Raw genomic sequence first — 14,191 nt, forward strand, 5'->3', positions numbered from 1 at the left:
TCTTTGCAGGGAGCAGTGACTTCCTGGAGTCTCAACTGTTTGCCCGGCAACCTCACGGTGACGTCAAGACTCCAGAAAGTCGTTTTTTACACTTTAGTTTTTAGAGGTGCTAGTAGTCAGATTTAAAAAAAAAAAAATGTACCTTTGGACAGAGCCAGGCTAGCTGTTTCCATCTGTTTCCAGCTTTTATGCTAAGCTAAGATAACCAACTGGAACTTCACATTTAGCGGACAGACATGAGACTGCTATTGATCTTCTTACTTTCAGCAAGAAAGTGAATGAGCATATTTCCCAAAATGTCAGACTAATACTTAAAGATCTCTATACTTTCGTTTGAGGTTTGATCAAAAAGCTTTGAAGCTGCTAGATGAAGAAATACATAGTCCAGCTCAAAATGTGCAGCATTAAATTGTAGTCATTTCCTGAGACGTTGCAGAAGAAGGTTTAATGGGTTTCTACTTGTGTGAAAGTCAGATCTCATTTGAGGTTTTTCAGTGGAAATTGAAGAGAGCAAACACAATCAAGTGTAATCATCTCATACACAAATCCTGTGATTTTGTTTGACAATCAAATATAGCTTTACAGAGAAACAAACAGAATGATAGTGAGATATCAATATGTGATGTAGTTTATACAGAGTGTAAAGTAACTGTGTGCTGTGCTGTTGTGGGTTCAGCTCCGGGACATGCCTGCTTCTGACATCCAGTTTCGTCTGGATCATGAACGAAGGCTGAGAGCGGCGACGGAGGAACGGGAGGCTGTGATTTGTCTGCCTCAGGTACAATAATGCAGTCAGTCACGCCATGTTTGAATGCTTTTAGATTATGAACATGAGCATAAGAACACTGGTATCACACTTCACTTGCTCTGCTATCTTTGCTGAAGTTTGAACATAATTTTAATTAACTGTCTCCACTGAAGAGGGATGAAAGTTTTGGATTCCAGCTTTAATATCCGTACCTGCATTTTGTTTTAGACTAAGATTGACGTCACGCTGTCTTCAGTGTGAAACATGCAGTTTCCACTAAATCACCCTTTTTAACATGCCAACCTGACTTCATTTACGTAAACATGATATTTAAAATATGAACATGACTACTCTTACAAAGTGATCATTTTAATCAAACAAAAACATACAGCATCATTTAGAGCTGAAGCAATTAGTCTATTAATTCATTTTTTAAAGCGTAAAAATGCCAAAAATTCTCAGGTTCTTGCTTCTCAAATGTAAATATTTTCCTAGTTTTTTTTTTTTTAAATCATCTGAAATGAAACTAAATATCTTTGGGGTTTTGGTTGGTCAGACAAAAAAAGCAATGTGAATATCTCAATTTGGGCAAATCGTGATTGAATTGGCATTTTCTATTTTCTGACATTTTTTGGACCAAATTATCAGAAAATGTAGTTATTTTTTAAATGATGAGAGATAAACATCTGGTAAAGTCCCTCTCAAACAAAAAGACTCAAAAATTGTGTGAGGCTGCATATCCAAACTTATGAAGAAAAATGACTGGATACTCACATGCCACTTACTTACTTACCATTAAAGAGTATTTGAATGTGACAGTGTTGAATTAAACCGTTTATTGACTATGTGAACCAATCTTTTGCCTGATCCCTTCTACAGCCGGAAGACGAGCGTTTGCGTCTGGAGGCCCAGCGTGGAGGCCTGGAGCTGCAGGGACTTCAGAGTCATGACGTGCCCTGGACTCAGGAGAGAGCCGGACTGCAACAAGAGGTCCGCCTCTTCAGACGCAACACCATCATCTTCTACATGAAGCTCAGGTGGATCCTAATGCACTGGAGGCTTGGCCGCAAGGACGACTCCGAAGAGGAGACTGTGCATCCGGAGGTGAGAGGTTTGATAAGTTGGGTTGGATTTGTTGGTTGGGTCAGAGGCACATTTAGGCATTTCCTAATTACTTGATTGTGCGCTGTGTTTCCCTGCATCTTCCCTGAATTTTCTGTTGATGGAGATTGAGTTCTTGTAATTACTTATATTTTCTCAGCTGTGCTCAGTATCACTGTTTACACTGTCCACCAATTCTTCCTGTTTATACTAAACAAACTACGTTTGTGGTTGTCATAAACATAATACACATCACTTTGCTTTGATGGGTAACGTTGCTTACTTTTTCTTTAATCTTCGGTTGGGCACTTTTTATGTAATTCTATATAAATTAATTAAATTTCTCTTGACTCTGTCCTGACTCATCAGTTTATTCATGCAGTATCGAGTCATGAAACCTAATTTGCGCCTACAGATGGTGCAGCAGTGAGGAGCCAACATGTACCTTACTGGATGTTTACCACACCTCCTTGACTTGACATTGAATCCCAACAGAACATTTTCTCAAGTTTATTTTTAAAGCCCTTTATCACAGTTGCAGTTTCAAAGTGCTTTGCAGTGCTCACATTTAGAAACAGTAAAATAAAATATATTCGTTCCTGATTAGTCCTCAAGGGTTCAGGGCTGTCCCACTGTGTTTTTTTGCACACTTGCCGTAAATCTGCAATTCTGCTGACTTTCTTGATGGCAGAGGAAATCCGAAACCATAAAAACACACACCCCAAAAAAAGGGGAAAAGCTGCCAAGAACAAGTTTAGTGTCATTCATTAATTTATTAATTTATAAAGGGTGGTCTAATGAGAGACATTCACTCTCGTTTGCATTGAGCTCTGTGTACACAGGACAATTAAAGTAAAAATCCAACTATTAGATGACAATGAAACGTACACAACTGCAAATAAAAGATAAGGATAAAATGGTGAAACGGTAAAAAATAGTATCAAACCAGCATTAAATAAAATATGAACATAACAATATGGGATAAAGGCAAAAAATAAAGATAAAACCATTGCAGGTACATATAATACAATAGTCAGTGGTGGAAGGTTACCTTTGTCTTACAGAGAGTAGAGTACATCCAATTACAAAAAAATTAAATAATTTTTGCATCAAGATTTAACTGCTGGTTAATTTATTCCAAAGAAATGTGTGACTGTAATTGTGAACAGGTAATGAATGTGAATGTGACGAGTTGTTTGTGTGTATTAGCTTTGTGATGGACTGGTACAAGACTAGAGACTCATCCAGGGTGTTTCTCTGCCTTCTACCCATTGCATGCTGGGAAATGCTCAGCGACTGTGAGCCTGAAACAAAATGTGTTGGTACAGAAAAATGAGTGCTTGAATTAAAACACAGGCTTTTCATGGCTGTATCATCTGTTCCAGTTTGAGAAGTTGGAGGGCATCCCAGAGTTGGGAGTGATAATGGAGCAGGCGGAGGGAGAGTCAGATCGAGACGACAGACTGTGTTTACCACAAACTCCAGGGGACGTCCTCGACCCCGGGCCCATCATCCCTCTGCCGTCACCTGATCGACACCTGCAGCATCAAAGACAGGTACTCACACATTTACACCTCCTCCACTGGTTTTTGCTGAATTTTATTGTGACAAAATTAGGACAAACTGCAACTTTTGTTCATAAACTGAACATTATTTAACATCAGTAAAGTTTTTAGTTTATCAGCCATGTTGCGACCTAGAAGCCTGCAGGCAGATAAATTCATATTAACCTGAAACTATGGTGAAAAAAAAAATTCAGCGGAGATAAGAGGATTCATAACATTTTGAATTTTAAACTAATTTAGCGTAATTGTGCTTTGGAAACGATATATTCTTTGTTTTGTATTACTGTGTTGTGGCTGGCATGCGATGCAGGTCTGAATTATAACTATACCAGTCATTTCCTGAAATAGTCAAGTTACAGTCCAGCCTGCTCTGCGTGAGTGCTGCCATTGCTTAAGAAACATCCCTCCAAAGTTCCATCAAAGATATTTGATGGAGCAGACACACAATTTCTTGGCTGCCAGTTTTTAGATAAATTGATCCCTAAATTTAAAAGGAGGCCCATGGATTTATGTCACCGTATCAACTGAGGGCATTCCCCCCAAAACGTCATACAAATCTAGCATTAAATTTAAATAGTTTTTAAAGATCTGGCCAATCCAGTGCCCCTGGATATGTAGGGCCCCTGGGCTGAAGCCAAGATCAGCATGTGCAATAGTCCGTGCCAGAATACACTTCCGTCACTGGTCTTTGGCTGAATTGGATTTGACCGAATTAGAAAACTACAACTCGGTGAGTCTACTTTTAGTTGGAGAATGTAGAAATAGATTTTTTAAATTTTAATCATGGAGGATGGAATCTCAGACATCCTGGACTCATGATGCTTTAACAATTTATCTTCGGTTTATTTATATTGTACATCACCCAGAGAGAGTCTTTGTACACTTTACAAGTCAGTACAACAACAACAGAGAAGAAACCACGCAATATGACATATAAAAGTACACACACACACACACACACACACACACACACACACACACACAGGTAATACTGTTAATATGACAACAAGGTTGAGGTTAGTAATTTTAAAAACAGAGGTCATAGAACTGTAACAGGGTTGGGGTAGCTACTTGTCAAGGAGGAAAACAGTCAGTGATTTGGGTTTTAGCCAGTGAAATTAGGCGAGATCATAATGAATAGAAAAAAGCCTGGATTTGGATCAGCTCTTGCGTGAACTGGTAGCCAATGCAGAGACATCAGTACCGGTGTTATATGATAACATGTCAATCTTCAAATTATTCAGACTCAATCAAAGATTTCATATTTGTTTCAATTTTAAAATATTTTTCTCCAACAGCAATGTTATGGTAAGCTAACAACATTCAAGTTGTATTATTTAGCTTTCATTTTACAATACAGGATTGCACAGTTGTAGCCCCTCCATACTACACACATAGAAAATGTATAAATAAGACCTAAAATATATTAAAATAGAAACAAATTAGTAAAATACAATAGAAACACTTCAGTAATAGTAGCAAGGAAGAATACTCTACTAGAAGATATTATACAGTTACACAGTATATACACATATAAATACATACACATAATAAACACTATAACTGTAAAGTTATAGTGCAAAGAAATTAGGCCTCATATTTTCTCTGGTAAATTGGTGTTTGGGCATTTATCGTAGCCTTTTATTATTTTCCTCATTCATTTTTAATTGTGTTCAAATGAATGTTTGGCAGCCGTTCATTAGAGCTATCTGGCATAGTATGCAGATGAGAATTTTAGCCTAGATAACTAGTCAGAAGCAGTAATTATTTTGAGTACACCCAGTTTCAGGCTTATTGCTAAAACAAAAACATGGACTCTCAGTTACATGCAAAGGAGACAAAAGGAGCTGCTGAATGTTGCAGAGAAGGAAATTTTACCTAGACATAGCTTGTGTTGAGTTCTGCTTTCAGTACGTCTGTCAACCACTTTGTAAAGAAAGTATGTAAGCATTTTGGGTTGGATACATTATTAACCAGCCCTAAGTGCTCTACTTTGTCCTGTGTTTTGATTTTTCCACAACATCATAAAAATGGTTTGTACAGTGATCTGACGTTGATGCTTTACTCTGTGAGCAGTTTTCCAGTTTTAACAAGCGTGCCCAGTAGACTATATTAAGCTTTATGCATGAGGGCAGAAATGCAGACTTGCTTAAGTAAGCATCTGCACACATGGTTACTACAGCAGAGCAGAGCAGATGATAATGCCTGCAGCCAGAGTCAGATAATAGTATGTTAAGCCGTAAAGAGGTCATTGAAAGTTTTCAGTGAAGACTTGGGCATAATTTAGGCAGTTTGGCAGCTTGGTTAGGGAAAAATCCTAATTCATTCATTCCTCTGGTACTGCCAATGTCTGATACTCGAAGTGCTTAAGTATCTATAAATACTGTAAATACTGTAGATGAGCTGATGAGATTGTTCCCACAGTAGTTTTGTAGTTTGTGAACTTTCATCACATTTAGTGTCTACTCAGTACATTAGAATAAAACTAGTGTTACTCCAAATGGTTAAACGAGGACTTCACAATGACATAACAGTTCTCAAATCAGCTCCAAGTATCTGGAACAATGCTTCCATTGATTGAATTTAGCTTTAGATTGATGTTTTGTTTTTTTTAGCTGGGTGGCACACTGGTTAGCTCTGTCACCCCACTGCAAGAGGGTCCTGACTTTGAACCTGACTGGGACCTTTCTGTGTCAAAGCTAACACATGGGGGGTTTCCTCCTTGTACTCTGGTTTCCTCCCAGATTAAGAGACATGCATGTGAATTATTAAAAATACTCAAGTTACTGCATCTTGCCAAAGCTCCTAGGTGCTGACCGCTGCTCCTAAATAGTTTCAGAAGATAAATTTACCCATGGGAACAGATAAAAAATTGTTTAAAGCCTTTATGTGTAAAGTTGATATGTGATTGTAGCATCTTCTGTTGGCATTAGTTTTTGTTTGCAGAGAAATATGACAGTCCCTGTAAAAATTTGTACAGTCTATGTGTTGCTTTTAGCCCAATTATTGGGTAGGTCCATCGGTGCGGTAGTAGCATGTATAGCTGTCTGCCACAGTGTCTTTTTGATTCTACCACTGGGGTGCCAGAGTTGGAAATCTTCAAATTCTACACGTAATGGCTTAAAATTAAAGGTACCAAGTGGACCTTTTGACCACTAGTGGCGCTAATGAGCTACTTTGTGCTTAAATAGAACACTCACAGAAGAAGACTGCTTGCTGGCTGGTTCAAGTGGTTAAGATGCATACCATAATGTAAACTAGTTCTTTCTCTCTTCATTTTCAGTCAGGCTGAATGCATTTGCTACTGCTAGCTAGCAAACATGGATGTAAACAATGGAGGGTTTAAAAATATTCAAAAATCTGCTTTGTAAATGATTTGTAAAGAAGGAAAAGCACTCAACATGTTTGTTGGCCTTGAGAGGCCTCGAGGATGCACACAAGTGCATTTTGGTGAGACACACTGAATGTTAACATAACTGTGTTTATTTACAAGAAATCTCTACAGGGTACCTTTAACTTAAAATAAGCAAATTAGCTTGTAAGCTAGTTAGCTACCAAGCTAGAATAATAATGTCTATTATGGTTGTATCCGCCCTCATAAAAAATAACTCAATGCGAGTTCCACTTTTTCCTTGTTATTCTTACACTGGATTGAAGTGCACTGGCCTTTTAGCACCTGAGCTCATATTGTGTTCTCAGCCGCGGCTAGCAGAGCCGGTGGTGCTGTAGTGATACCTCAAGGTGATGTTTTACTCACACACTCCTTTGTGCTTCACTTCCTCCTGCCAAGACCTTAGGACTCTCTACAGCAAGACCACCAGAGGCAAACAGCTCTGTGAGCAGACAGTTCAGGAATAACATGCTGTTTGCTTCACTGTCCTTATAAACCCAAATGTAGATCTTAAATGTGACTGTCTAAACTTTCTCAAACCCCCTGCATCATAATGGGACTAAAATAAATCAGCATTGTATTTGTCCCACAGGTTTTTGTTGCAGCTGTAATTACTTCATTACTCAGAGGTTCCTAAGGGATTTCACTTAATTCAAATGGATCAGTTTGCAGGATTTTTTGAGTGCAACCTTATATTTGTACCCATCCATGTGTACATGTTTTAGTTCTTTAATGGCGTGAGTCAAGAAAGGATTGATGGGAAAGGACGAGGATTTAAAAAAAAAAAGAGGACAAGGAGACAGATGGGAAACAGGATGGAGAAGTTCAAGTCAAATTAATTAATAAAGCACTCACAAAGCAGGTTCGTCCCAAAGTGCTTTAATGAGAAACAAAGGACACAGGCCCAGATAAAAACAAGAGACAAGCCCATCAAGATAAAGACGGAATTTGCTGAATTTACGATGTTCATGTGTGTCTGAGTGTGCTGGATTAACCTTTTTTTTAAATGTGTGTTTTTGCTGATTGTTTTGTCTGAATCTTCTCTGTACAGTTTGGGGAGAACCGGCAAGTGCTGCAGGCTCTGCGGACGCTGCTGGAGGAGTTTCGAGAGGAGCTGCGGGAGGAGGAGACGCGGCGATGCCAACTGCAGCAGTCCTACGCCAATGACAAAGCCGCCTGGGAGGTCAAGTGGGCAGAGATGAAGTGCCAGGTCGCCCAGGTACAGATGGCGTCTCAGCACCCACCTTAAAGGGACAGGGCACAATCTGGTGTAGAAAACTAGTGGTGCATTCAATAAGCAGCAAGGTGACAGGAAACATGTTGCCTTTTCCACGGATGAAATCCCACTCAGGGCAAATCGGTAACAAGTCGAATATTTTTCTTTTTTGACCTGTCACCCTGCCAATCACTATCATTTTGAAAGTGCAGCAATGAAATGAATAATAGCCCAAAGTTATGTCTTAATCCATATCACAAGTGACAAACACACGGACAGAATTCAATTCATAAGTACTCCTCAACAATTAAATTAAAAGAGGAAGGACAGCTTCCAATAAGACAAAATATATTGATGAATCACTTGCTTGGCACTATGTAATGGGTATATTCTGTCATTGTGAAGTCTAATTAATTCAGCATTGAGCCTAATTGTTCGATGTGTCTCTAAGCATTTCTTACTGAACTCAAGACAGCTGTTAGAGTGCTGTCTTATATTCCTAATGGGAGAGTAAATAGATTTGTAGATTAGGAACAGACTGATATGAGTACATGACAGCTGATATCAGTTTTGTACAGAGGCTGCTGATAGATGATTTTTATGTCAATATCAAAAATATTTAAATTTGAAATTACAACAAAGGCCTCCAAGATTGCAATTGTTCTTCGTTTCTTCCAAACTGTTCTTATAAAACAACATTTACAACGTGTTACACAGGTGTTTCTGGGTGTTCAGACCAAAAGACCAAAAACAGCACGCCATTAAAAAACACAAGATGATGAAATACGGCCCAGAAAGTCCAGTTTGAGTAACAGATTCATGAGTTTTAAGATTTATCAGATGCCAAAACGCTTCAAAGGAATTTATAATATTGTGAGACAGGATTTTACAACTCTGGAAAGTTACTGCATTGATAATTGTTTTAACCTCTGCGATGTCAACGGTTGAATAACCCTGTTGCAAAGTAATCTACCTATTTGCAGAAAAATGAGAAATCCCAGTGGCAGTCGGTGCGGTGTATGTTGCCTTCAGCCCGTTTGTCTCAGTGTTCTTGGGTCAGATTCGGAGCATCACTCTCTGCTGTGTCCGATTTAAACCTCAAGATTTTCTTTCCCTTTGAGAGGCAGAGCACGATCAAAGCCAACAATGTGGGAAAAAAACAAAGCTTGCAATCAATTTGAGGATATTGAATATGTTGTTTCTTGACCACTGTGTTGGAAGATAACATTTGAAACCCACTGTGTCTTTTCTCAGCTATATCTGATAAAAAGGAAACGACAGCTTTGGGAACCAATTAAGCAGTTTGAGTTTTAGGAGGAAGATTATCTTTTTAAACTCTGTACAGCTTTTACATGGTTCATCTCCTTCCACAGAGCAGAGGTCGCTGAGGGCCTCAACGAGAACTAATTTACTTAGTTTCCTCTGATAACACCATGTTGAGCTCTTTTCTTGCTCCACTGTGCTGTGTTGTGATTAAGACTTCAGAAATATGCCGTTTTTTTATTCATGATTATTGCACAGCCCAGCAGAGCAGAGCAGAACTGGAAATTACCCTCACCTGTGTATTTATATGTGGATATAAGTAGTGATTATTCACTATGAGTCACTGTTACCAGATATTAATATCGTTGCTCAGGCTGGTTCATGTTTCATACTCTGGTTTGGTCAGTGGTACAGTATGAAACCTCCTAAATAACTGTCTATATTTATAATGTCTTACATCTTGGCTCTTAGCATTCGGTCAGCAGCTATTACTGTACATGATATCCTCTCCAGTGTGTAATCAGACCATTTTAAAACCCAATATAAAAGTATGCAAGACAAACATTAGAGAATGGAAGTTATGTAAGCTGATGTTTAAAGGCAGCTTTGACTTGCTCTTCACACACCTCCAGTGCTGCAGACTCTGGTTTGTACCATTATGTTGCAGGAGCAAAGCCCGTCTGAAGATTACAAAGCTCTGTTCTGCCCGCAGAAGCTTCCAGAGTGGCTTCACTCTGTTGCTCTGCAGCTTTGAGGATTTCTGCAGTACATCTGAATCCTCGGCTCACGCCCCCTCCACCAGCAAGGGGTTTGAAATATAAATTTTGGAGGGCAGACCGCGCTCAACTTTGAACTTGTCAGTTACAAAACAACTACTGGTGCTTTGTGATACCTCCTTGTAATCTCATTGTGTTTCATTACAAATATGTATTTGATTGGCCTACCCAGCACTTTGCCAGATGACATTGTGTTGCAATAAAAGTTGAGGCTGGTTTAACCTTTTTGCCCGACGAGCCTGCGTTGACACCCCCGCTGCACCGCTGGATTGGTCTCATTGAAATGAATGAGAGGGCTAGGTTTCTTCATGCAGGGCTAAAGAGCATTTCCATTTGTTCTCTTTATATTTATTTAGGCTGTTGTCCAAATACAGATCAAAACAATTTTGGTAGAGGCTCTTTTTATCGTAAATTTGTTTGTTTGTTTACTGTCGTATTTTTAATTTCTTTTGTTTGTGCCTTCATATTAAAGCAGAGGTTCATCCAGAAAACATATTTTCTCATGTACCTCCAGAATTATGCAGATAGTTTTGGTTTCATTTGCCCAGAATTATACACCATAGTTACTGTGTATAATCAACAAAGGTTCCTGCAAAAAGTTTTCATAGGAACCATTTCTTCGGTCGAAAGTCGTTCCAATAATAAAAATTGTGTTGTATTTTGGGTAAATCAACCCTTTAAGTGGAACCTTTTTCAAACATACTGGTCCAGATTATATGTTCATTATTGTGGTATTTCCTAATAACACTGCTTTTTCTTTGTTTTAGTGTTTATTATTTCTTTATATATATACTATACAGCATAGTGACTTAATAATGACTAATCAACCCAACATCACTGTGTCTTTGCTCTTTGACCAGTTGGAGGAGGAGGCGCGAGGCAAAGCGCAGGGAGGTGAAGGGGAACCGGCTGGAGACCCACAGTGGGCCTTGAAGCAGGAGCGCGAGGAGCACCGCCGTCTGCTGGCCGAGAGCCACAGCACCTCCCTGGACCTCCGCTGGAAGCTGCAGCATGGAGAGAAGAGGTGGGGCCGCGAGAGGTCAGAACTGCTGGAGCACTTCGACCGGGAGCGGCAGGAGTGGGACGGCAGCATGAGGGAGCTACACCGCAAGATGGAGAGGGTGAGAGAAGGGAGGAGATGGACAGAGACAGAGGGAAAAAGAGTTATAGTAGAAAAAAAGAGAGAAGGAAGGAGAGGGTCAGGAAGGGAAAGAACAAAGAGGTGGAGAAAGAGATGCAGAGAAAAAAGAAGTAGAAAATCAACAGTTTTTGACAAAACAATGTCACCACAGGGTCCATTCAGTAGCAGTTCTGGAGCCTTCGATAGTATCACACGATCTTCCTCAGCAGATAGTTTGCCCAGTTGACGAGGAGTTGTAAAAGTTCAAATTTCACTTTTTAGGACTACCCCATTTAGTAGCTGTTCTGGAGCTTTCAATCATATCAATTTTCAGTCTCAACTTTTGGGCCAACATTGACAAGAAGTCCTTAAAGTGCTCAGAAATTCTTTTTATTTGAACATGAACAATTCCATGACAACCTGGCAAATCCATCTACTGAGGAGGATTGTGTCATGTCGTATGACCAAACGCTCCGGTCAACTGATGTTTCCGAGGTCAAGAATGAACTTTCACTTGCAAGAGCAAAGTTGATTATCAGTTAATCGTTGGTCATTTATCAAGCAAAAATGCAAAACTTTCATGATTATTATTATTACCAATAATCTGTCTATTATTCTTTTTCCTATTAATAGATAATTGTTTAGTCTATATTCTAATTCTAATTTCTCAGAGCCCAAGGGGACGTCTTCATGGTACTTATCTAATTAACTGTCTGAAACGCATAGATATTCATTTTACAATTACATACAGTGCAACAGAGAAAAGCAGCAAGTCTTCATATTCAGAAGCTGAAAAGCTTTTGCTTCTTAAAATTATTAATAGAATATCATATCACTTTTCAAAATAATGGATAATAAACAATAATCTGTGGTGCATCCCTAAAACCACAAACTTTACAGATCAAACTGGAAAAACACACCACAACTTGAAGATCTGAAGCCTTTGCTTGTTAAGTGATGTATGTGTGTGCCTGTGTTCGAGTAGATTCGAGAGAGAGAAACAGTGACAAAGCACCCAAGGCGATTATCTTCTCTGTTGTTTGGTACTTTAGAATAGTCAAAGCTAGATATAAAATATACTGAGGATTACTGAATAACTGATGTCCTTTGTGAGATTTAATTAGACGAACTGAGTGTGAGAGTGTTAACTTATAAAGCAACACACTCTGAATACAGCTCACTTTTACCTGCAAAAAAACAACAAAAAACGCTGATGCACAGCTGTATGAATGGAGACACAGCACAGGAAGCTGAGATGCATTATTCAGTGATGTTGCAGCAAACTATAAAGCACAGGTCACCAACTAAACTGCTCAGACTGGCAGCGTGAAAGTGAATGAGTGATGAGGCTGTTCTCCTTTAACCTCGAGCCTGAAGAAAGGCACTTAACTCCGAATGTTGCAGGTGGATTACACAGTGGCTCACAGTCAAGGAATACAGTGAAAGAATGATTTGTTATATTAAAGGAAAGCAAGGTTCATATGTTCATATGCGATGAAAGCCTCCCCTGCATAACTGAAACATGCTGTAAATGTAAAGGACCATACCAGGGGTTTTGCATATTTTATAGAGCTACACTGATAAATTACCTGGACCAATATATCAGGCGATATTTCTTCATTGCAGATATATCTGTACCAGTGTACTGATAAGTAACAAGAAATGTCAGTACAGAAATGCCAAAGATGATATTTTAATTTAAGGGATCCTTATCAAAAATGTTTGTTTATAAAAGTAAAAAATAAAGATTATTGGCCGATATATTGTTATCAGATATTTTTTGAACTCTTAAATATCAATATCCGTATTGGCCACATAAATTCAGTATCAGTCGGGATGTAATGTTTTACTGACTTCTTTAAGTGTAAACAGTTTGTATTTAATCAGCTAAAACTTGCAAAACTCCAGGGGAGTTCTTTTAAAAAAACAGACAAACTTATACTGTAATTCCCCTAAATTATGCAGGTACTCAGGATTTAGAGGATCAGTTTGCCATTTTTAGAAATACACTTCTTGTTGAGAGTAAGGTAAGAGGATTGATACCACTCTTTCACTAAATATGAAGGTACAGCCAGCAGCTGATTAGCCTAGCTTAGCAAAAAGACTGGCAGCAGCCGGCATGGCTAGCTGTTTTCCCCTGTTTAAGCTAAGCTATTCAATAGGTTTACATTTAGCATACAAGCATGAGAATGGTATCAATCTTCTAGAAGATGAAAGAAAGCAAATAAATCAGAAAGAATCATGTAAAATATCACACCCAGAGACAACCTAAAGTCCAAGACCAGTCCAAAAACCATCAAATAATAAATAAATATGACCAATCTTAAACTATCAAATAATAGATTAATAAGCAGCACATTCAGTTTTTGAATTCTGAATATATCCCTAATATGGGCAGTCAGAGGAATAAGCATAAAACATCAGCAGCAATTATTCAGGCAGAAGGAGCATTAGACATAAAAGATCTTTTACCTAATTTAGATGCATCGTTTATCAAAATGTAATTAAAATTGGACTGATACATTCAGTAGTTACCGTTTTACTATGTTTGAAATCTTGGCTAATAATAACACACCTACACCTACACTATCAGACTGATCACTTCATACTTGTATGTCATTCTTTGTGCAGATGCAGAGAGAGCTGAACACCCGACGAGGCGAGGGCATAGACGTCAAAGATGGCGGCTCGGGCCACAGAGGTGTGTTCTCCCCTCATGACAGTCCCTGCAACGCCCCCCGGTCACCTCGCTCCCCACGCTCCCCCTGTATCTCCACACCTATCCCTGTCCCCCCCATGCGCTCCCACTCTGACTCTGAGGCCATGCTGGAGGAGCCGGGGGCTGCAATGAGGCTGAAAGGCCCAACAGAGAACCTGTTCCTGGACGCACTGTCTCTGGACCCCCTCAGTGGCCTGGAGGTCCCACCACCCTCCAGACTGGAGAGTGAGAAGAGGTTCCCCTGCATGAAGGAGGTAACACATACTTGAGTCAAGTCAAGACACGTCAAGAC

The 14,191-nt window shown here is 39.2% G+C and overlaps 1 protein-coding gene across 9 annotated transcripts in view; it reads left to right on the forward strand.

Moving 5' to 3' along the window:
• LOC122886466 (microtubule cross-linking factor 1) overlaps positions 1-14,191 on the forward strand; it is a 71,165-nt gene that overhangs the window by 43,381 nt on the left and 13,593 nt on the right. For all 9 annotated transcript variants that reach the window (XR_006380357.1, XR_006380358.1, XM_044218704.1 and 6 more), the window contains 6 exons: positions 677-778; positions 1,628-1,852; positions 3,235-3,405; positions 7,857-8,024; positions 10,921-11,181; positions 13,812-14,153. Coding sequence is in view for 7 of the 9 variants with exons in the window: in XM_044218704.1 (XP_044074639.1) it covers positions 677-778; positions 1,628-1,852; positions 3,235-3,405; positions 7,857-8,024; positions 10,921-11,181; positions 13,812-14,153 (1,269 nt within the window). In the remaining 2 variants the exon portion in view is untranslated. The remainder of the gene's footprint in view (positions 1-676; positions 779-1,627; positions 1,853-3,234; positions 3,406-7,856; positions 8,025-10,920; positions 11,182-13,811; positions 14,154-14,191) is intronic.

The sequence above is a fragment of the Siniperca chuatsi genome, linkage group LG13 (assembly GCF_020085105.1).
Source record: "Siniperca chuatsi isolate FFG_IHB_CAS linkage group LG13, ASM2008510v1, whole genome shotgun sequence".
Taxonomy (NCBI): domain Eukaryota; kingdom Metazoa; phylum Chordata; class Actinopteri; order Centrarchiformes; family Sinipercidae; genus Siniperca; species Siniperca chuatsi.